Genomic DNA, 23152 nt, shown 5'->3' with positions numbered 1-23152 from the left:
AGGTGTTATCCGAGCATGCTCGTGTCCTAATCGAATATCTTCGGCGTGCTCAAAAAACAATGCTCCCGTCCCCAAGAATGCATGTCTTGCAGCTGTTCAACAACCACAGCACATGCAATGATTGCCTGTTTGTTAGACAATCCCTGTGTCACGGCTGTCGAACAGCTGTGAGACATGTAGATGCGGCGACTCAAGCATGGCTGAAAATACTTGATTAGGACACGAGCGTGCTCGGATAACACCTTATCCGCACATGCTCGCTTATCACTACTACCTGCCTGTTTTGCCCAACACAGATCTCTGCCGGCTCAGCGTTGTCAAACAGTGCTCCTGCCAACGACTTTGCAGCTTCTGATGACGTCACATCGACAGAGCAACTTCTTTTCTTCTGCGCAGCTCTGTTCAAGGGAGTCACTGTTGATGTCATGCTAATCATGGACAGCTGGCTCCCTGCTGAATAACTGCAGGGAGCCGGCTGTCTATCAGCTTGACGTCAGCCATTATGGCTCATCGACAGAGCAGCCCATAAGAGGAAGAGCTGCTCTGTTGACGTGAAGCAGCAGAATCGTCGGCAGGAGTGGTCCGTGACTGTTCTGAGCAAGCGCCGGGCAGAACAAACAGTTGGTTAGCAACTACTATAGTAGTCCCGGATAACCCCTTTAAGGGTTTATATACTATAGAGGTGGTCGATGGTGCAGATAGTGGGGTTCATGAAAAATCTTTCTCAACTGAAGCCCTTTCCTATTAAGGAATATGTCCACTATGCACAATCTCATAATGTCAGCATAGAAGGGGGAACAGCCAGATATAGGGGCAGATTGGGGAGGACATCCACTGCACATATGTTGGGATGCAACAGCGGGGGTCCTTTTTTATTGCCCAGACACACAAGCTCACAACTAGGTACACCTGGAATCGAGCAGGTTAAGGATTTCATTACTAACAGATCTCAAGTTTATTAATCATGTTATCGCTTTCCTCTTCCCTGATTGTTCGTCCACGCGGGGAAAGGGTTAATGCAATTTGCGGCTCCGCTGAAATGAAAGCCTCTGTAAGAGGTTCAGGCGTGATGGGAAGGAGCTGTTTTCTTCTAGAGGAACTTTATATCAGAAGGTAATTTGTGACTGTTTTAAGTGGCTGTGGCAAGGATGAAACCCACAAGCTATTAGCGAAAGAAGAAAAAGGAAAAGAAAAAAAGAAAAGATAGCTTTTATGTTCAGTGCGAAACCTCACGTGCTCCAGCAAAAGAAGGGAGTCTCCAAATGTGTGTCACTGCATGAAGGATGATAACATGTACAATTCCTTTAATCTGGTTTCTGATGCTCTGGATTTTCCAGTGGGAAAATATCTAACAAAAGCCCCAAAATGAGCGGGAATCAGGGCAGCCGCTAAGCAAAACTTTGTGGATGCAACAGGCCAAAGATCTTGTGTGAGAGAAGGCAGCCATGGTAATCTGTGAGGAATTGTTTGGGGCTTGTAAGGGAATGTTTTATGTTGTGTTTTTGCCACAATTTTCTAGCGCAGTTTTGCTGTGAAAAATTCTGCGTTTTACAGTACCAGCAGCTTGCCACACCAAAAATCTGTGTGTCCCTAAAATGACCAGTACAAAATTAAAAGATGACTATTCCTGGCTGTTCTATCACTTGTGTCCTGCATTTTGTTTAAATAGTTTTCCTCTCTGCAGGCTTTATCTGTAATTTGCCATCAACTGTGAGCTGAAGTGTAGCACGATCTTTCTGTGTCTCCCTCTGCTTGTTTCCTAATTCTGCTCCTCCCTCCTCTCTCCATAGAGTATAATGGGCTGTCATACTGAGCTGATTTTCAGGGAGGATGGTGCATTTAGAACACAAGGGAAGAGGAAGAAGTGTATTATAAGTTGGAAAGAAGCAGATTTCTTATATTTGCGTGTACTGACCATAATCAGGTTCCTCACGTCATGTTCTCATAAACTTTATGCAGTTAATAGCCCTCTGTGTCTGTACTGCTACATACTTAGGCTGATAACTGGTTCATGCAGCTTTACATGAACACCTGATCCTTACACTATGGCTGGTCCGAACAACAAAAGCAATTGTTACCATCCACCTCTCGTGTCTCCCCTTTTCCTCATAGATTGTAAGCTTGCGAGCAGGGCCCTCACTCCTCTTGGATCTATGTGATTATTGTTATGCTGTAATGTCTATTGTCTGTACAGATCCCCTCTATAATTGTAAAGCGCTGCGGAATATGTTGGCGCTGTATAAATAAAATTATTCACTGAAATTGTTGAGAGATTTGGTACCGTGTCGGGACTAACAATTAATTGGGGTAAATCGGTTCTTTTTAGGGTGGATGATGTAGGAGAGAATGTGAGTGAGGATGTTGGGGATGAGAGGCTAAAGGTGGTTTCCCAATTTAAATATCTTGGAATATGGATTTCGGTGCCAATTGCGGAGTTCCTACAAAGGAATTTGACTCCTGTTATGGGGGTACTAAAGGCGAAGGTAGATGCCTGGAATAAACTACATCTATCGGTGGTCGGAAGGGTTAACCTTATTAAAATGGTCCTGATGCCTAAAATTCTATATGTTTTACACAATGCACCAATTTGGATCCCTCGGGGGAAGTTCAGGCAGATTAATGCCCTCTTTAGAAGTTTGATATGGGGGAGACAATATCCACGTATTAGCCTGGAGACGCTTCAGCGACCCAAGGAAGAGGGTGGTTTGGCTTTGCCCAACCCGGAAATATACTTTCTTGCAGCCCAGATTCAGCATTTGAAGGGCTGGGCGCGAGAGGCGTCATCCAGCGCAGTACAACGCCTAATGGAAGAGGTGACGGGCCGACGACTGGTGGTTCAATGTTTGGAAGATGGCTCCTTGGGCGCTCTAGGGAAATTATATCCAACCCTGTTCCTGATTCGTAAATTATGGAACAGACTAAGGCAGATTCGTGGGGTTACAGGGCTGACTAAATTCACACCGATATGGTCTAACAACAATTTAAAGGAATTTGAGGCTCTGGGAGGACTGATGGAATGGCAGACTAAGGGAATTTGTTTTGTTCACCAGATAATCCAGCGACAAGCATTGAAATCCTTCTCCCAATTGCAGGTAGAGTTTGGTCTGCGATCCACAGGGGAATATCAGTATGCGCAGATGAGACATGCCTTTGGAGCTCAGAGTAAGAAAGCTGATATCAGGATTCAAGATGATATAGTTTTGGAGTATGTGTGTGGTGACGGGACTACAAGGGGAGTTATTTCCACCCTGTATAAGGACCTTATACACACGTTTTTGCTAGATTTCCCTATAAAGGCAAGAGCTAAATGGGAGAGGGACGTGGGGCCGATGGAGAATGAAACCTGGGAATCGGTGATGGAGTGGGTTCCGCGACTATCCTTGAGTGAACCATATAGACTCTCGCAGCTATATATTTTGCACAGAGTATATAAATCTCCGGAAGTGCTACACAAAGCGGGGTTGCGTGCCAATTCTGAGTGCCCGAGGTGTGCGAGTGAGAATGCAGGAATATATCACATGATGTGGACGTGTCCTAGGCTGACTGCTTTTTGGGTGGTGGTTTTGAGCCGGGTTGAAGTAGCTTATAAGTGTAGAGTTCTTAGAGACCCGATAGTATGCTTGCTGGGATATGTGGAAGAAATTGGAGTTGACAATACCTGGAAGATTGCAATCGCTAGGCTACTATACATGGCTAGGAAAGTGATAGCACGAAATTGGATAAACGCTGAACCACCTGCGAGGCGGGAATTTCTCCAATATGTACAACATGGTCTAAAATTGGAAAAGGGGGTGTACAAAAAAAGGGGGAGAATAGAAATGTTTAATAGAATGTGGTCTCCTTGGCTTGAACTGGATTGAGGAGTATAGAAGTCGGGTTTATTAAGACCTGGATAAGGGTAAAATACTCGAGGCAGAGATGGCCTCAGAGGGGTGCAGATTGGGAATGAGCTGTCTTATGGGGGAGGGGGGTTGTTGGGGTAATGTTGGGGTTTATTAAAATAAGAAAATGTGTATGTGACATATTGTAATGTAAATGGCATTCTGATGTTCTTCTTTATATTGTTAATAAAAATCTATTTAAAGCAAAAAAATTATTATTATTATTACTGACGATTTATGCAAAGTTGGTTGAAACTACAGTTCCCATTTAAGGTTTCCATTGAATGACTACAGGTAAAAAAAATATATATATATGAAAAAAAATATGGGAAAATTGTAAAAATTAATTAGAATTGAACAAGCTTTATTGATGGGAACTATAATGCCAAATCCATACGTGCTGGAAGTTTTCGATGTGGATCTCGTCTTAAATACAGAGTGATTTCACATATAAATTAGCAAATTTCACTACTAATTTATCACAGATTTCACCTCTAGTTACAAAAAGGGGACAAAAACCATGGTAAAACTCCATGAAATGCCAACATCGTGGTGTAATTCTGCAGTTTGCCCATTTCTCTGTGCAGCGTTTTTCCGTATTGTAGTGTAATTTGCTGTAGATTTGCGGTGCAGCAAATACGTAGCGTCTGAACTCAGCTTAATACCGTTTTAGCACTAGGTCTATGTAACGGTGACATTGTTGCAACTATGGCTTTATCCCTTAGTTCTGCAAATATGTCAGATTAATTATTTGCCATCAATTAAATATAAATGGAATATTTTCAAGGCATAAGTCCAAACTCAAATCCAAAAAGTGTAAAAATATTTATTTTCGGCATCAGATCCCCGGTCAGCGGTCACACTGTGGCCTGGCAGATCTAAACGCAGCATGCTGTTCTGTACTGCACTTAATGATTAACCTATGTTCCTAGCCAAAGTACCACCTGCTGTTGCAGGAGGAATATTTTGGTGCGTGTAAGAAAAACAGGGCAGCAATAACACAGTACATTTCAATGCAGATATTTTGCTTCCAAGAGATGAGTCAGGACATGACGGCCTATCAGAAGCTCTCTTGTCTATCCTCTCAGTGCCATTCATTGCATGGCATAGCGGGGGTTCGAGTGCTAATCCAATTAATGGCGAATCGCTCTCTTTTCCTAACAATCTACATCTTTGGGGTTTTCCTCTTGCCTTGTCTCTGAGCCCTTAAAACAGATTGTTCTGTGTAATAACCGCCGAGCTGACAATGCTAATAAAACAGCAGAAATTATTCCTTTTTTTTTTCTTTGTCAGAAATTTAAAAGTGTGACCCCCTTGTGGCTCATGAACCCTGTTAAAATTAAGTTCTTGCTCCTTGATGAATGTTGTTGAGCAGCAGAGAAAACTTGCTGCCATATATCTAATACGTGGATACATAATACAGGCCGGGATTGCACGTAGGCATTCTGCACTAATATTTTGGGCACGATAATGGGCACTGCCATTGCTCCTTCCTATTTTGCTAGAGCACCCATCATCATTGGTTATTGACATCTCAAATGCCTGGCACTGGCCTCTCCACCACACACACTCATATTTATCAGCTGAACTACAGACCCGGTAGTCCAAAGGATTCTTCTACCAGAGATTTTTTTTATCAGTGGGGCTCAGGTTCCTGTTGTCATCAGTCTCACTTTTGGGTTCTTGAGGACTACAAAACTGATAACTGATCCTTAGTATAGAACATTAGTATTAAAGCGATACTTATTGGATTTTCACCAGCCCCACCAATGATCTGATTGATGGAGCAGTGGCTCCTGACCGTCCCCTTTATTCCTTACCAGGCACTGCACCATACTTTTGGCAGTCGCTGTATACAAAATAAGACTTTGAAGTGATATCAGGCACTACCCAAAAATATGGATCTGCGCTTGGTAATCAATGGAAGGGATGCCCAAGGTTCCATCCATCAGATGAAAGGTCGAGGTGATAAGAGTCTAATCCAACAGAGCTGAAATTAATGGTGCTCACTTGTGTTGCCCTTGAGAACCTCTAACCGTTTCCATACAGATTTTCTATACAAGTGAAACTACGACTCAACTATTTCAAGGTATCAGAACCCAATAGTTGGATCTAATAGTGCACAAAAAAACCGAGGGAACCATAAGGTAAAAAGCTAAAACTTGTCCCCCTCCAGCATGGTCTCTGCAGCCTGGTGATTACTTCCAATCTCTTTCCAAGACTTCTGGGCAGATTCCTGATGCCGTGCTTGTATTCCTCTTTAAAGAGGAGTCCTGCATATGTCACCACCTTCTAACATCTCACCAAGGTCCATGTAGGAGTTCTTTGGCCGGCCTCTCTGGTGAATCTGACCCTAGTTGGACTGTCTCCAATGTAAAAGTGCCTTCACAACTTTCATAGCTGGTAGCCAAAATGCTTGTTTGCCCAATATGTATTCCTCTAGCCTCTCACAAGTACATGAACACTGGCTGTCATCTTTGGTGGTTGCCCATTTTCCTAAAGAATAAAAGGTTTGTCCATTAAAAATATACCATATCCGATCCTCTCCCCAGACATCACCTTATTGGGAGAGTCAGGAGGCCTCCATACACCTCTATAAGTCAGTCAGTCGATCCAACCAAAATTGGTAGGTTTGGACAACTTTGCTCTAGTTTCTATGTTGGAGACCATAAAATATATGGATATTTTTTTTTACCTAAATCCAAGATATTTTGGACTTAAAACTAACCATTGCAATAGGGCTTCATTAATAATGTTGTACCTTTTTTTATTTTTGCCAACTTTTTTTTTCTGCACATTTCTGGCTGCTGAATGAGCTGAGAATGAGTCAGCGCGCTCATTCTCACTACAATTTCTAACTCTAAGATCACATCAAGGTTGAGCTGAGAATATATCAGCTGCGAGGAGCTCAGAAAAGACAGGTTAAAGAGCTACAAACTGTCAGAACGGACACACTGACGGATTCTCTGTTAACTCAGTTGGCAGCTGATAATTTGCATGGAAAATAGCAGCAGGTAGAAGCCAAATGGTTCAAACATTTTAATGAATTCCAATAGCAAAAATTATTTTTTAATTAAAATGCATTTAGGTAGAAAAAAAAAGCCTTCCATGGGTGATCATATCCTTTAACAATACGTCTGCAGGTTAAAAGCGACATTTTTTCTCTTATTTTATTCACACTGCTCCCCTGAGTATTCCATCTTTTTTTTGTGCATTTTTTAGATCCTCCATACAGTCCCAGAGATATTTATTATTATTATTTAGTGCTAATCTTTTATGGTCTTTAGCACGGGGGCGTGGCTTACAGGATCCTCTGGGATGTGTCTTTACGCTGATCTGCATTATTACCTGCGAGCCACACCCTCTTGTAAAGACCTTAAAAAATTGTACTAAATAAAAAAGAGCGATATCTCTGGAACCGTATGGATGTTTTTAAAAGAAAAAAATCAAAACAGAATGAAATAAGCAACAAAATTAAAATAAGAGTAAAAAATGCCCACTTTTCACATTTTCTCCTTTGTTTAACAGAAGTGCATAGTACTGTATGGAACATCTCGCTATACATGGACCGACCTCTATCTTTTGTCTATGGCCAGCACGTTACCACGTTCATTCTATCACCTCTATCCAGAAGAGACTTTTTTTTGGGGGGTCACATTTATTGAATATTGGTTGTAGATAGTCAGCAAAATTCCATCATCTCTGTCTGGCTCTCTACCTCTCTCTGGCCTCTTCTTTACCTGAAGGCAGCTTGTTTTTTTTCTGCAGACATTACTCTTTTCACTTTTACAAGTCTGTCATTTTTCAGACAGGAGACTTGTTGTGACAACAGTATGACACCGGTGGATGCAAGAAGAGGAGGAAAAGTGCCGTTGAAAGCTTAAATGAGAAATTCTACCCTATAAGCCAGATCACATCACATACAGCGCTGGTAACAATTCAGTATATCAGAACCACCGTGGGTGCCATGTTGGGGTCATTAAGGGATATTTCCGAGATAGCAAGTTAGGGATCCAAAATGTGGGCTCTGGAATCTGGTATTGTAAGTGTCTGTCCTGTTACATTTTTTTTTCACACTGGGAGCAAATTACCCCTCTCAACCAAAATCATAGTCCTGTATTTTATACAAATATGGCCACACAGTGCTCCATACTCTATAATGGCCCCACATGATGCTGCATACAGTATAATGGCCCCACGTGATGCTCCATACAGTATAATGGCCCCACGTGATGCTCCATACTGTATAATGGCCCCACATGATGCTCCATACTGTATAATGGCCAGACAGTGCTCCATACTGTATAATGGCCAGACAGTGCTCCATACTATATAATGCCACCACATGATGCTGCATACATTATAATGGACCCACATGATGCTGCATACTGTATAATGGCCTCACATGATGCTGGGTACAGTATAATGGCCCCACATGATGCTGCATACAGTATAATGGCCCCACATGATGAGGCATACTGTATAATGGCCTCACATGATGCTGGGTACAGTATAATGGCCCCACATGATGCTGCATACAGTATAATGACCCCACATGATGAGGCATACTGTATAATGGCCCCACATGATGCTGGGTAAAGTATAATGGCCCCACATGATGCTGCATACAGTATAATGGCCACACATAGTTACCTCACCCCCATCATTGCCCTCACACCCCCATTCCCTTCATTGCCTTCTACACACACACACACATACACACACACAGTACCTCAGTCCAGGAGACCGCCAGAATGTTCTCTCTCCCTCTCTGAACCACCGCCCCGGAAGAAGAAGATATGGAGGGGACATGGCCTAATACAAGGGGGCATGTCGGCTGCTTCTCCTGCTGTGCGGGAGAAGTAGAGTCCTGTGCACAGCCTCAAAATCGGGACAGTCCCACAGAATGAGGGACGGTTGGGAGCTATGCTTCAGTGAAATAAGAACGAATCTGATTGGCTATCAGTTGCCAAATTGGCTCTTTTGGGGCAAATCATTGGGCGTAAATGCTCCCCCCTCTTCCAATACATAACCCTTTAATTACCATGGAATTTTTTTTTTTCACTTTAGTTTCGTTACCTTTTGCACCTGAGCTGACATTTATTGATATAACTATAGGGCCAGGATGTCAAACTCAAATACACAGAGGGCCAAAATTAAAAGCTTGGTCAAAGTTGTGGGCCAACCTTGATATTTATAAAAAAAAAAAATGTTTGTAATTGAGGGCGTTTCCTTGTCATCAAATATTACAACTTTAATATTTAACTTTTTCATACAAAAACAAACTTAAAGGGGTTGTCCCAAAACAAAGCACATTTTAATTAACAGATCTTAGAATAAAATATTGGACTAATATAATATGTTATGTAAAAGCCGAAAAGCATATGGCCCAATGGCCTAATTTAAATATATAATATGACTGTGCAAGGCCTAATCAGCAATGTGAGGCCTAGTCAGTGATGTGAGGCCTAATCAGTGATGTGAAGTATTTGGTCTCCCACCGCCATCACATGGAGCATGGCAGAGGTCATTAACATGCATATGACTGTGCGAGGCCTAATCAGTGATGTGAGGCCTAGTCAGCGATGTGAGGCCTTGTCAGCGGTGTGAGGCCTTGTCAGCGGTATGAGGTCTAGTCCGCAATTTGAGGCCTAGTCAGCGATGTGAGGCCTAGTCAGCGATGTGAGGCCTAATCAGCGATGTGAGGCCTAGTCAGCGATGTGAGGCCTAGTCAGCGATGTGAGGCCTGGTCAGCGATGTGAGGCCTAGTCAGCGGTGTGAGGCCTTGTCAGCGGTGTGAGGTCTAGTCCGCAATTTGAGGCCAAGTCAGCGATGTGAGGCCTAGTCAGCGATGTGAGGCCTAGTCAGCGATATGAGGCCTAGTCAGCGATGTGAGGCCTAATCAGCGATGTGAGGCCTAGTCAGCGATGTGAGGCATAGTCAGCGATGTGAGGCATAGTCAGCGATGTGAGGCATAGTCAGCGGTGTGAGGCATAGTCAGCAGTGTGAGGCATAGTCAGCGGTGTAAGGCCTATTCAGCTATGTGAGGCCTAGTCAGTGATGTGAGGCCTAATCAGTGATGTGAGGCCTAGTCAGCATTTTGTTGTTTTCAAATCCCCAAAAGTGTGAATTTGCTTTTTTTGTGAAATTCATGATGAATCTGATTGATTTAGTATAGATTTGCTCATTTCCTTACAGCAGCACAGAGCTCTTTAGCAGAGCAGTGTACTGGTTGTGGGCAGCAGAGCATCTCATGATTATGTTATGGGGAAAGGATGTGAAAATGAAAATGGAAACGATACATGTCACCTATCAGGAATGTCAAAATAATTTGCCCCGGCAGGACAGAGCACTTCAGAAGAGCTGTCTGCTATGTGGAAAGTAATACCACGATTATGATCTTGTAGTCAGGGAGGCTGGCGACAGGGCAGTGTAAGGCCACATGCACACAATCAGTATTTGGCGAGTTTTTGACCTCAGAATTTGTAAGCCAAAACCAGGAGCAGGTGTGCCGCTATCATGGGGCAAGTTGAGCCCTTTGCTTCAGGCGGCAGTTGTCACTGAAAGACAGGGGGTGGCAGAGCGGCGGTCAGAGCACCTGGTGCCGACTCTCCATAATCCCTGACATTTGCTGTCACTAGTGCGGTGCGCGCGCCCCGGCTCACAACCCACGGTGTGAAATATCAGCTGGTCATCCCTGCACCCGCAGAGCAGCACACATATTGGCTGGCTGCTCTGTGCAAACAGGACCTGTGATGAGGTCACAGGAGGGGAGGAGTCAGGGGTCACATGATCAGGACCTCCATGGATTGCAGAACTCTGCTGTGCTGGTTGCCATGGTAAGTGTGTACATGAGGTGTATGGAGCGGAGCCGTGTGTGTACAAGGTGTATGGAGCGGAGCCGTGTGTGTATGAGGTGTACGGAGCAGAGCCGGGTGTGTATTAGGTGTACGGAGCGGAGCCATGTGTGTATGATGTGTATGGAGCGGAGCTGTGTGTGTATGAGGTGTATGGAGTAGAACCGTGTGTGTATGAGGTGTATGGAGTGGAGCTGAATGTGTACGAGGTGTATGGAGCGGAGCCATGTGTGTATGAGGTGTATGGAGCGGAGCTGAATGTGTACGAGGTGTACGGAGCGGAGCTGAATGTGTACGAGGTGTACGGAGCAGAGCCGTGTGTGTATGAGGTGTACGAAGCAGAGCCTTGTGTGTAGGAGGTGTAGGGAGCAGAGCCGGGTGTGTATGAGGTGTACGGAGCAGAGCCGGGTGTGTATGAGGTGTGCGAAGCGGAGCCGGGTGTGTATGAGGTGTATGGAGCGGAGCTGCATGTGTATGAGGTGTACAGAGCGGAGCCGGGTGTGTATGAGGTGTATGGAGCGGAGCCAGGTGTGTATGAGGTGTATGGAGTAGAGCCACGTGAGTACGGAGTGGAGCCGTGTGTGCAAGGTGTACGAAGCACAGCCGCGTGTGTAGGAGTAACTATGTGTGGCTATTATACAGTATGGAGCATCATGTGGGCCCATTATGCAGTATGGAGCATCATGTGAGGCCATTATACAGTATGGAGCATTATGTGTGGCCATTATACAGTATGGAGCACTATGTGTGGCCATTATACAGTATGGAGCACTGTGTGGTCATTATACAGTATGGAGCATCATGTGTGGCCATTATACAGTATGGAACATTATGTGTGGCCATTAAACAGTATGGAGCATCATGTGTGGCCATTATACAGCATGGAGCACTATCTGTGGCCATTATACAGTATGGAGCATCATGTGTGGCTCATCATACTGTATGGAGCAATATATGGGGCTCATTATACTGTATGGAACAATATATGGGGTTCATTCTGTAAGGAGCACTGTGGTGCCCAGAATACTGTATGGAGGACTATACTGTCTGATTTATGACCACTATGTGGCCATTATACAGTATGGAGCACTGTGTGGCCATTATACAGTATGGAGCACTGTGTGGCCATTATACAGTATTGAGCATAATGTGTGGCCATTATACAGTATGGAGCATCATGTGACACCATTATACATTATGGAGCACTGTGTGGCCATTATACAGTATGGAGCACTATGTGTGGCCACTATACAGTATGGAGCATCATGTGTGGCCATTATACAGTGTGGAGCACTGTGTGGCCATTATACAGTATGGAGCATCATGTGTGGCTCATTGTACTGTATGGAGCAATATATGGGGCTCATTATACTGTATGGAGCAATATATGGGGTTTATTCTGTAAGGAGCACTGTGGTGCCCAGAATACTGTATGGAGGACTATAGCGGAGCCAGGTGTGTATGAGGTGTATGGAGTAGAGCCACGTGAGTACGGAGTGGAGCCGTGTGTGCAAGGTGTACGAAGCACAGCCGCGTGTGTAGGAGTAACTATGTGTGGCTATTATACAGTATGGAGCATCATGTGGGCCCATTATACAGTATGGAGCATCATGTGAGGCCATTATACAGTATGGAGCATTATGTGTGGCCATTATACAGTATGAAGCACTATGTGTGGCCATTATACAGTATGGAGCACTGTGTGGTCATTATACAGTATGGAGCATCATGTGTGGCCATTATACAGTATGGAACATTATGTGTGGCCATTAAACAGTATGGAGCATCATGTGTGGCCATTATACAGCATGGAGCACTATCTGTGGCCATTATACAGTATGGAGCATCATGTGTGGCTCATCATACTGTATGGAGCAATATATGGGGCTCATTATACTGTATGGAACAATATATGGGGTTCATTCTGTAAGGAGCACTGTGGTGCCCAGAATACTGTATGGAGGACTATACTGTCTGATTTATGACCTATTGTAGTATGGAGCACTGTGTGGCCATTATACAGTATGGAGCACTGTGTGGCCATTATACAGTATTGAGCATAATGTGTGGCTATTATACTGTATGGAGCATCATGTGTGGCCATTATATAGTAAGGAGCGCTGTGTGGCCATTATACAGTACGGAGCACTGTGTGGCCATTATACAGTATTGAGCATAATGTGTGGCCATTATACAGTATGGAGCATCATGTGACACCATTATACATTATGGAGCACTGTGTGGCCATTATACAGTATGGAGCACTATGTGTGGCCATTATACAGTATGGAGCATCATGTGTGGCCATTATACAGTATGGAACATTATGTGTGACCATTAAACAGTATGGAGCATCATGTGTGGCCATTATACAGTATGGAGCACTATGTGTGGCCATTATACAATATGGAGCACTGTGTGGCCATTATACAGTATTGAGCATAATGTGTGGCTATTATACAGTATGGAGCATCATGTGTGGCCATTATACAGTATGGAGCACTGTGTGGCCATTATACAGTATGGAGCACTGTGTGGCCATTATACAGTATTGAGCATAATGTGTGGCTATTATACAGTATGGAGCATCATGTGTGGCCATTATACAGTATGGAGCACTGTGTGGCCATTATACAGTATGGAGCACTGTGTGGCCATTATACAGTATTGAGCATAATGTGTTGCTATTATACAGTATGGAGCATCATGTGTGGCCATTATACAGTATGGAGCATCATGTGTGGCCATTATACAGTATTGAGCATAATGTGTGGCTATTATACAGTATGGAGCATCATGTGTGGCCATTATACAGTATGGAGCACTGTGTGGCCATTATACAGTATGGAGCACTGTGTCGCCATTATACAGTATTGAGCATAATGTGTGGCCATTATACAGTATGGAGCATCATGTGACACCATTATACATTATGGAGCACTGTGTGGCCATTATACAGTATGGAGCACTATGTGTTGCCATTATACAGTATGGAGCATCATGTGTGGCCATTATACAGTATGGAACATTATGTGTGGCCATTAAACAGTATGGAGCATCATGTGTGGCCATTATACAGTATGGAGCACTGTGTGGCCATTATACAGTATGGAGCACTGTGTCGCCATTATACCATTACCATTATACAGTATGGAGCACTATGTGTGGCCATTATACAGTATTGAGCATAATGTGTGGCTATTATACAGTATGGAGCATCATGTGTGGCCATTATACAGTATGGAGCATCATGTGTGGCCATTATACAGTATGGAGCACTGTGTGGCCATTATACAGTATTGAGCATAATGTGTGGCTATTATACAGTATGGAGCATCATGTGTGGCCATTATACAGTATGGAGCACTGTGTGGCCATTATACAGTATGGAGCACTGTGTGGCCATTATACAGTATTGAGCATAATGTGTGGCCATTATACAGTATGGAGCATCATGTGACACCATTATACATTATGGAGCACTGTGTGGCCATTATACAGTATGGAGCACTATGTGTGGCCACTATACAGTATGGAGCATCATGTGTGGCCATTATACAGTGTGGAGCACTGTGTGGCCATTATACAGTATGGAGCATCATGTGTGGCTCATTGTACTGTATGGAGCAATATATGGGGCTCATTATACTGTATGGAGCAATATATGGGGTTTATTCTGTAAGGAGCACTGTGGTGCCCAGAATACTGTATGGAGGACTATACTGTCTGATTTATGACCTATTGTAGAATGTACAATAGTTATCACTCATGTAATGTATGGGGGGACTGTATATGAGATGGGAGCCCTATAGGGGGGCTGTACTGTATATGTGTTTGGGGGGGGGGCCGTTTTGAAGTTCGCCTCAGGCAGCAGTGTGGCTAGGTTCACCCCTGACCAGGAGTGAGTGAAATGTGCAGAGGTGGTGCCTGTTGTTATACTTTTCCTCTGATTGCTCGGCTCATGGTTTTTGCTTACAAATACTGAGCTAAAATACTCAAACACTGAACATGTGCACGTTGCCTTATGCTGTAAAAGATCCAACATACTGTACATGGCAGTATTAGGTGCCTCAGCAGCACAGAGCATTTAAGGTTTGGCATATTCTTGGCTTTAGAGAAGCCGTACTCACGTGACTATGTTATAGAGGGCAGGGTGACATGTGATGGGGGCAGAGGTTTCATGTGAAGATGAGTTTTGAGAAGACAGAGGAAACTGCATACTGTCACAGGTAGCAGGTCTAGACACACAGCAGCACAGAGCACTTCAGCATAGCAGCGTCCTGATCAAGTGGGAGTCAGTACCCCATCAGGATGGCATATGATGTGAAGATCAGAATGGACGTATGTCACAGGTCAAAAATAGGGATGATAAGAAAAGTTAGAGGCCACACAGCAGCACAGAGCACTTAAGCAGAGCAGAAGTCTGATCACGCGGGAATCAATACCCTATATCTTATGATTATGTTCAAAAGAGCAGGATGACACAAGATATGAAGATGAGAATTGAGATACATCAGAGACCACACATTGGGAAAATAAGAAGCAATGTCTCATAATGTAAAGCGGTCTCTCGACTACACACATGGTTAGTTATAAAGAGGTGGGTGGCAAATGACGTGGGAAGGGTCAGAATAGAGACACATGGGAGGCCACAAATGTGGAATAAAAGTAGATGGTGTCTCAGCAGCACAGAACACTTCAGGGGCGCAGTGTCAGAGCCATAGAACTGCCCATGCATGAAATAAGGACAATTCATGTCATATCAGTAGGTATAATGAATTGGGTTAATATGCATTCATCGTGTATTTGGAAATCGGTGCTCTGACACCTGCAGGACTACAAGCCTCTCAAGCCTTCACTTCCTAGAGGATAAGCAGCCAGCCAGAAGCAGGGGAGCACTACACTCATCATCCCTCCCAGTCTGTGCTGTGTAAGGCTGCCGTCACACTAGCAGTATTGGTCAGTATGTTACATCAGTATTTGTAAGCCAAAACCAGGAGTGGAACAATTAGAGGAAAAGTATAATAGAAACATATGCACCACTTCTGTATTTATCACCCACTCCTGGTTTTGGCTACAAATACTGATGTAAAATACTGACCAAATACTGATAGTGTGACGGCAGCCTTACCCTGACATATAGCATTGCTGATTTTTGTCTCCCTCCACACCCTTTCATGACCCATGTGTCAATTCCACAACTCATGTTTTCCAACAATGACAATGTAACTCCTCTATATAGGGGAGTACCACACAAAATTTGTGATGGAACCAACCCTGCCTCTTAGTAGCCATATGGGCTGCTAGACAGCGGCGCATGCACACTGCTTGCAGGCACTTTTCTATAGAGCTTGTAAGCACTGACTTGAAGCTGTCCAGGTTTGCTGGAATGTGCTGTCACCACCTAATCTGGACCAGCTTCAGCACAGCGCTCACAAGCTAGACCACAACGATGGTCGGCCTCCAAGGCAACAAGCAGTAAACAAAAGAAAAGCTTAACATCTCAAGAAATCTGAAAATTTTAAGCAGTAAAATGCAAAAGTGTTTGTTTTTACAAGCACGATCCAACAATATCCATTTATGAAGATGGTATTAACCTTTTAATGGGATCTCCTACAGTTCTTTAATGGTTAAAATTGCAAAGTGCATGTAAAAAGAAGCAAATGCGCAGTTTACTACATATTAAAAATTGTCTCCATTCTCAGTAATGGAGGAATTTTCGTTGTTTACTGCTCAGTGGCAACCGCCGCAGTCTATCAGCGACAGCTGGCTTCATAAGCAACAAGCGCAATGCTTACAAGCTCTCTCCAATACAGCTTGTGAGCACTTCTCTGACGCTTGCCAGAACTCTGGACTGCGGTGTTAACTCCGCGCTAGGCTAGCTCGTCCCATGCTGTTGTGGCAAAGCAACCTGTACTTGCCAGCATTGGAGAGCGCACAGTTCTGACCAGAAGCACAAGGACATTGTCAAGGCCTGAGCTGTCAATCAGGTGCGCGCCATTCTTTGGCAAGCAGAAGGCTGGGGATTAGTGACCTCTTCAAATGCAATCAGCGTTGTTTTAATGAAAAGTTCTGAAACTTTCAAATTTACTTTGCTTTTTCATCCTGCTTATTTTCTGTTAATAAATGGAAAACGTCTTTTCACATTCAGATCCGGCTTTGCGCACGAAGCTGATGGGTTTCTTGTATGTTTCTAGTCTGGAGAATGCTCTGTGAACGGATACTTTTCCCTTTTCTGATAGATTATTGTTGCATATTATCAAAACATCCAAGAGATTTGTGCTGCTGATTGTGCGAGGGGCATTTATCTCTCAGGATTGTGAACACTATTGTATCCATCCTTCATTACTAAGTTTTTAGTCCTCTGGGTCAACTCACAGGAAGCAAGCAGGGATTTAAAAAAATGGGTAGTGAAGCACAAAAACGGAAAACCGATCACTATTTCACCACAATGTGATTTTCTCAATGAACATATTACAGAGCTGACAAAATGGAAATATACAGATCACAATTGAGACAATACCCAGCTGTTGTGGAACTAAAAATCCAAGCATGCAATGCAAATACAGAGTATGGTGGGGGTTGTAGTTTCACACCAACAGGAAAGTCCAGAAGGACTGGACCTAATGGCGGAGGTCAGACTTGATCTTTAAAATTTGATATAGCAATAGAATATAACATATTTTTAGTCATGACATCATATCTGTATTCATGCAGAAGTAAAGGGTTAATGATTTACAACATTGTTGCCGTAAAGTATGCATGCGTGTATGAAGACTATGGATGTGGAGTCCCCCTTTAAGTTAGTGTCTGCCATTTAAGTTCCCCTTTGTGCCGTGTGTGCAGCGGTGTAAGTCTTATATTGTCATAATGCCATGCACCCACCATAATTCTCTTATAACAGGGGGTCTAAGAGGGTATGATGAATATGTTGCATATGCCACCTCTTATTTATGAAGTGTAAATGTGGGTCAGCGTCATTTTTAAAAATGCAAACTTTCAGACAAGTCACATTCTGTATGTGTTCTATGGAAAAAATGGAGACACTTACCTGCCCTATATCACACCCGTCCTCTAACGAGGCATCCGCCAGCCGTGCCTATGCCCACATATCTTGTAGCACGTACCCCATGGTCTTTCACTCTCGCAACAACATCAAAACCCCCCACTGACTTCCAAGCGAGGAAACCAGTGAGCAGTCACAATTTTACTTACCAGTCTCTCTGACATATCGGTTTTGTCGTGCTCCGGCAAATGCTGCTCCAGTGCCAACACAATGCAATTGGCAATGATGGTGGCTAAAATCATATATTCAAATGGAGTAAGGAAAAGTTAAGGAAATAAAATGACATCTAGTTAAATTCATAAACATCAAGACATTGTATCTACAGGACAATCTGATGGGCCCTTGGCTATTAATGGGCCCGATGTATGTGTATGCCATTGGGAAATCAGACGGAGAAGTGACGTGGCAGAAGGCGATGTTGGGGACCATAATTGCAGGATAGCAACAAATCTTGGAATTGTTGCAGATGTCTAAACTTGCACTCTTACTGCTTCCAAAACTAAAGGGGTTGCAGTGTTGAGAGATGGGGCCAAAGCCCATCAGAGAACACTGGAGATAAGCTATAGTGCACTTTGTAGGGTCTTGGGAGCACCATAAAGTGCAAATATCCAATATATTTAAGGTCTAATGGAGATCCAAGTTCATGAAGCTGAACCTAAACATTCTCTCACATGTCACTTTCACAAATCCAAAAGGATTTTAGATTGGTGTCCTCTTTAAAAGTATTAATAGCCCCATTTATTAATATTGTTGGACTTCGGCACCATTGTCAATATTTCCTCATGTATGATACCTCCCGTGGTTAATTGTCACATTGAGGTAAATGGACTTTATCCTTTTCAAGGATGGAAAATATTCATGATACATAGCAACAGCGGCAGCAGATATAGTCCCACAGAATCGCCACTTTCCTTCACTTTGTAGGTTCTTTTCAATCTATGTGATGACGGGAGTCAGAAGAGGCTGTGATGGGTGATGGGTAACCCTTACATAACTTCAATGCCGCCCATACTAGTAAAAATTCTACCTATCTGACTTTAATCATAAAGTGATGACCAATGTTTCCCAGTACTATGGAATAATACATTGTAGAGCATTATAATGAACACTATAAAGCCTCGTAACACTACACATGCTAACCACTCCAGGCCACACTATACTACAATATACTGCTCACTTATGTCATTATTGCATGATATAGCCCATACAATTATCTGTTACTTATTATAAAGCAATATAATGTCATATATTGCCTGCCTATCTATGCTAAACCAAATGATACTACAGTATATTACTTATATTATTTATTATCGATCACGATATATAATGCCATATGGTACTATACTATGTAATAAAACATCACATTATTACTTTGTGTTAGAATTCACTATGCTATATTATTCTATAGAGTGCTATATTTTATAAGATAATACTATACTATGCCATTTTTTGCAATATATGTTATGTGAACCCATATTGTGTTATGCTGGAATGTATATTGCTGTTAAGATATATTCAATTATTTTATGCTTTATATCTTATATAATGCATAGGATAATTATATAGCACTATATAATGTTGTTATATTAATATGAAGCATTATGTTACACATAAAATGGCATATCTTACTATACTTTGCCCAATGCTAAATCAAACAATACCCTATGATACTACAGTATGTTATAGTATATTACATTAAAGCATATATTATAGATCACTATATAATGCCATATGGTACTATACTATAATAAACTATGCCATATAATATCAGCAGATTGGATATTTATGCTACCTATTATAAAATATTATACACAATATGATGTCATATATTACTATACCTGACCATTGGCTTACCACTCTATACCATAGAATGATATAGCATATTCCATGATACATAGTCTAGATCACTATATAATAAATTGCCATGTAATAACCTTGATATGCTATATCGCTTTGTATTTTGAGGCACAATGCTGTATTATATGATGGAGCGCCATATGTTACAATATAATACATTATACTATATCATGCAATAACACATTACGTTAACCCATATTCTGCTATGTTGGTTTTCTATATGCCGCTCTGACATTTCATATACTATCTATGGGGTGTTCTACATTGGGGTGATTGCTCCTATTTCCCTGTCACAGTGTGAGCAGCTTTCTCCTTACTGTGGGTCTGCTTCTTGCATCTGGAGCCTTTCAGCACCATGGACAGTAGCAGCAGGGTCCATAAAGTGTCTTCACACCCATTCCACAGACAGGCACACCCCACCCCCAGCACTCCACACTGGCACAGCTACACACAGGGTTTTCACTTGTGATTGTCTCCATAATGGACCTGACTGATGAATTAACACAGGAGACAAAATGTATACCTGGGTGGATCTATGCTGGGTCTGAACAGGCCTGTATAGCAGGTATTGTGCGCTCATCTCAGCCTCACACTGACTTGCCCTAACCCCTGTGACTAATTTGGCAATATTTGACCCCTTTGGGGCATCCTTTACATGATGTTCCTCCAAGCCCATCATCATCATCATCATCACCCCACAGCATGGGGTTTAGTGGTTCCCAGATATATTAGGAAGGATCCACCTAATGACATCTGCAGGTTTGGGGATGACAAATACAAAAATCACTAGTTGTATGTGGGAAATGGTATGCTAATTTAAACGCATTAGCGAAAGGGGGTGTAGACAGGAGCATACAAATGGTAAGGGATGGGGTTGCTAGGTTTCAGTGAGGAGGCCCTAATGGCTCATACTAAGGAATCAATAGGTGTGTTATTTCATAACCATGGACGCCCAGGGTTAATCTCAGCATAGCAGCCACTACACACCCAAAGACTTCCTAGGGACAGGATGAATGGGCAGCTACTGGGGTTTTGCTTTTCACACTAAATCCATGATCAATGACAAATCCTATAGAACCTTCCATACACCTCCTCCCTTCCCAAATTCTGTGCTCTACACCCAGTATGGGGTACCACTGCTGGCACATGCAGGTCACTGGCATCTGTCTGCTATATTAGCACTTCTCTTGCCAACACTGATGCCCACCCATATGTTCCATTTCAGGCCTTGCCTGGCAAGCAAGCAGTTAAATTAAGCAAACCCCCCCCACCACCACCACCACCACCACCACAACCTTCCTCGCAACCATCAATAACCCACAATGAAGGGGCTACAGTGATAGACCCTCTAAAACATGACACCTGCCTATTGACCACTGCTTATTAACTCTTCGGTTGTCAGAAGAAAAAAAAAATCAGCCTGGGTGATGTGTTTTATATGTTATCATACAATAAATATGAATTTAGCATTTTTCGAAACAGCAGGGGAAAATTTGGATTATGTGTTCATTTCTATATTTTAATAGATATAAATGTTCATTAATTTTTTTTTAATAAGAATGATGTGTTTATTTGATATAATAATAAATAAAAATGGAAGTAATTTTCTACCAAGAGAGATTAACATATGTGTTTAATATATTTTAGTATAAATATGCATAAATATCTTTCTACCAGGATTATGGGTTTATTTAATATAATATTTAATATGAATATTTTTCTACCATTATTATGGGTTTGTTTGATATATTTTAACATAATGTATAACATAAATAAATATTATTCTACCAGGGTTATGGGTTTATTTAATATATTTAATATAATAATATATAATAAAATATTTATAATATAAATATATAAATATTTGTTCTACCTGTATTGTGTTTATTCAATATATTTCAATATAATAAATATAATACATATATATAAATATTTTTCTAATAATATATATATAGATAAATATTTTTCTACCTGGATTGTGTTTATTGAATATATTTTATATATATAATACAGATATATAAATATATATAGATACATATTTTTCTACCAGGATTATGTGTTAGTTCAATATAATAAATATAAATGGAAATATTTTTCCTACCAGGAGGGATATGCATGGATGCATGTGTGCTCCACTCCAGGCCTTGCATGGCAATACAAGAGTTAAATTCAACCCTACAAGCCCCCCTTCTTTCCTCTACTACCACCAATGCAATGCAACCCAGTCCCAGTTGAAAAGCTCCAAGGAATGCGCTTGGCACCATCCTGCAGGTGCATTGCCCTACATGCCTACTTGCCCATACAATGCAACACCCAGGTGAAGGATATGGCCACTCAGTGATCCTTTTGGCATATTTCCTGATGACATTGTCTTCACTGAAGATGAACAAGGACCTGTTAACGGTGAAGCAGTTCTGTTTGACAGGGATGGGGTTATAGAGAGCCATGGTCCTCGCCCTCTGAGCCATGGACTGCTTGTACATCCTTTGGCCAGCTTGAGGTCCACCTTGCCGGCTGCTCCCTCTTCCAGGCCCTCCAGGCACCCCAGTTCCATAGCGGGTGGGCAGGTCATCTCCAAAGCGGGCCATTCTAGAATTGCACAGGAGCAAGTGTTAGAATCCAAACTGGCAGCCAAGGTTGGGGGCTGTAGCCTCATCCCCATGCACTGAGCTCCTCACACTTTGCCTCCTTTCATGAGAAGAGAACCTCTGCTGAGCAGACAAGGCTTCCCACTGAATGCAACACCCTCAGGCTGCAATCCTAGAGCAGAAACCCAGGAGCAGACCAGGCTTCTCCTCCTCTTCCTCTGAAATGATCCTTAAAAGAGTGAGACACAATGTAAGAAAAAAATAAAAATCTTAAAAAATCAATCTGAGCTTTAGATGGTGGAGACAGTGTCCTTGGCAGCTTCCTGTACTGCTGCCTTCTCCAGTGGGAATGCCCTCCCTGCTCCAATGATTGCTGCCAGCGCAGGGAAAGGAGCTGGTCCCTGCACAGACACTTAGTTACCAGATGAACACAGTGAAGCAGTTTGTGAACCTCAGCCCCTATAAGAGGCAAGACATGTGATACACGCCAGCCAATAAGCTGGGGGGCTCCACCTAGGCCAACAACCCCTGGAACAAGCAAAATAGTCTTCTCCAGGCATATACTCTGCAGCCCTCCCCCCTTTCTCATAAAAAGACCCCAAATCAAGAGGGAATACATACATCCCTTGCAAAGCAACTCAATGCAAATTGCTCATAGAGCTGGCTTTTTTTTTATTGTATTTATTTTAAAGGAAAACACTGTCCAAGCATTGCAAGGGTTAAATGCACACTCCCTCCCTTCCTCCTCCTTCCTTTTTTGCCTGTAGACACAGAAATCTCAAGCACTTGGTTTCTGGTCATGGAGAAAGCTAATTCGCTTGATGGGTTTTACTGATGAATCAGTGCCACGCCTGTGTCCACCACCCACCTGCATCCTAAAACTCTGGGGTCCTATCAAAGGAT

General features: G+C 42.6%; 1 protein-coding gene across 1 annotated transcript in view; it reads right to left on the bottom strand.

Moving 5' to 3' along the window:
• The window catches only part of CACNA1B (calcium voltage-gated channel subunit alpha1 B), a 467134-nt gene extending 444450 nt beyond the window's left edge, over window positions 1–22684 (bottom strand). Inside the window, exons 1-2 of the mRNA XM_069747979.1 lie at window positions 21990–22684; window positions 17954–18059 (exon numbers count right to left, since the gene is read on the bottom strand). Of these exons, the coding sequence (XP_069604080.1) occupies window positions 17954–18059; window positions 21990–22249 (366 nt within the window). The 5' untranslated portion in view covers window positions 22250–22684. The remainder of the gene's footprint in view (window positions 1–17953; window positions 18060–21989) is intronic.
• Between the last annotated feature and the right edge of the window lie 468 nt (window positions 22685–23152).

The sequence above is a fragment of the Ranitomeya imitator genome, chromosome 2 (genome assembly GCF_032444005.1).
Source record: "Ranitomeya imitator isolate aRanImi1 chromosome 2, aRanImi1.pri, whole genome shotgun sequence".
In the NCBI taxonomy this organism is placed as follows: domain Eukaryota; kingdom Metazoa; phylum Chordata; class Amphibia; order Anura; family Dendrobatidae; genus Ranitomeya; species Ranitomeya imitator.
The sequence above is the reverse complement of the archived record's forward strand: the minus strand, read 5'-3'. Positions and strand labels throughout refer to the sequence as shown.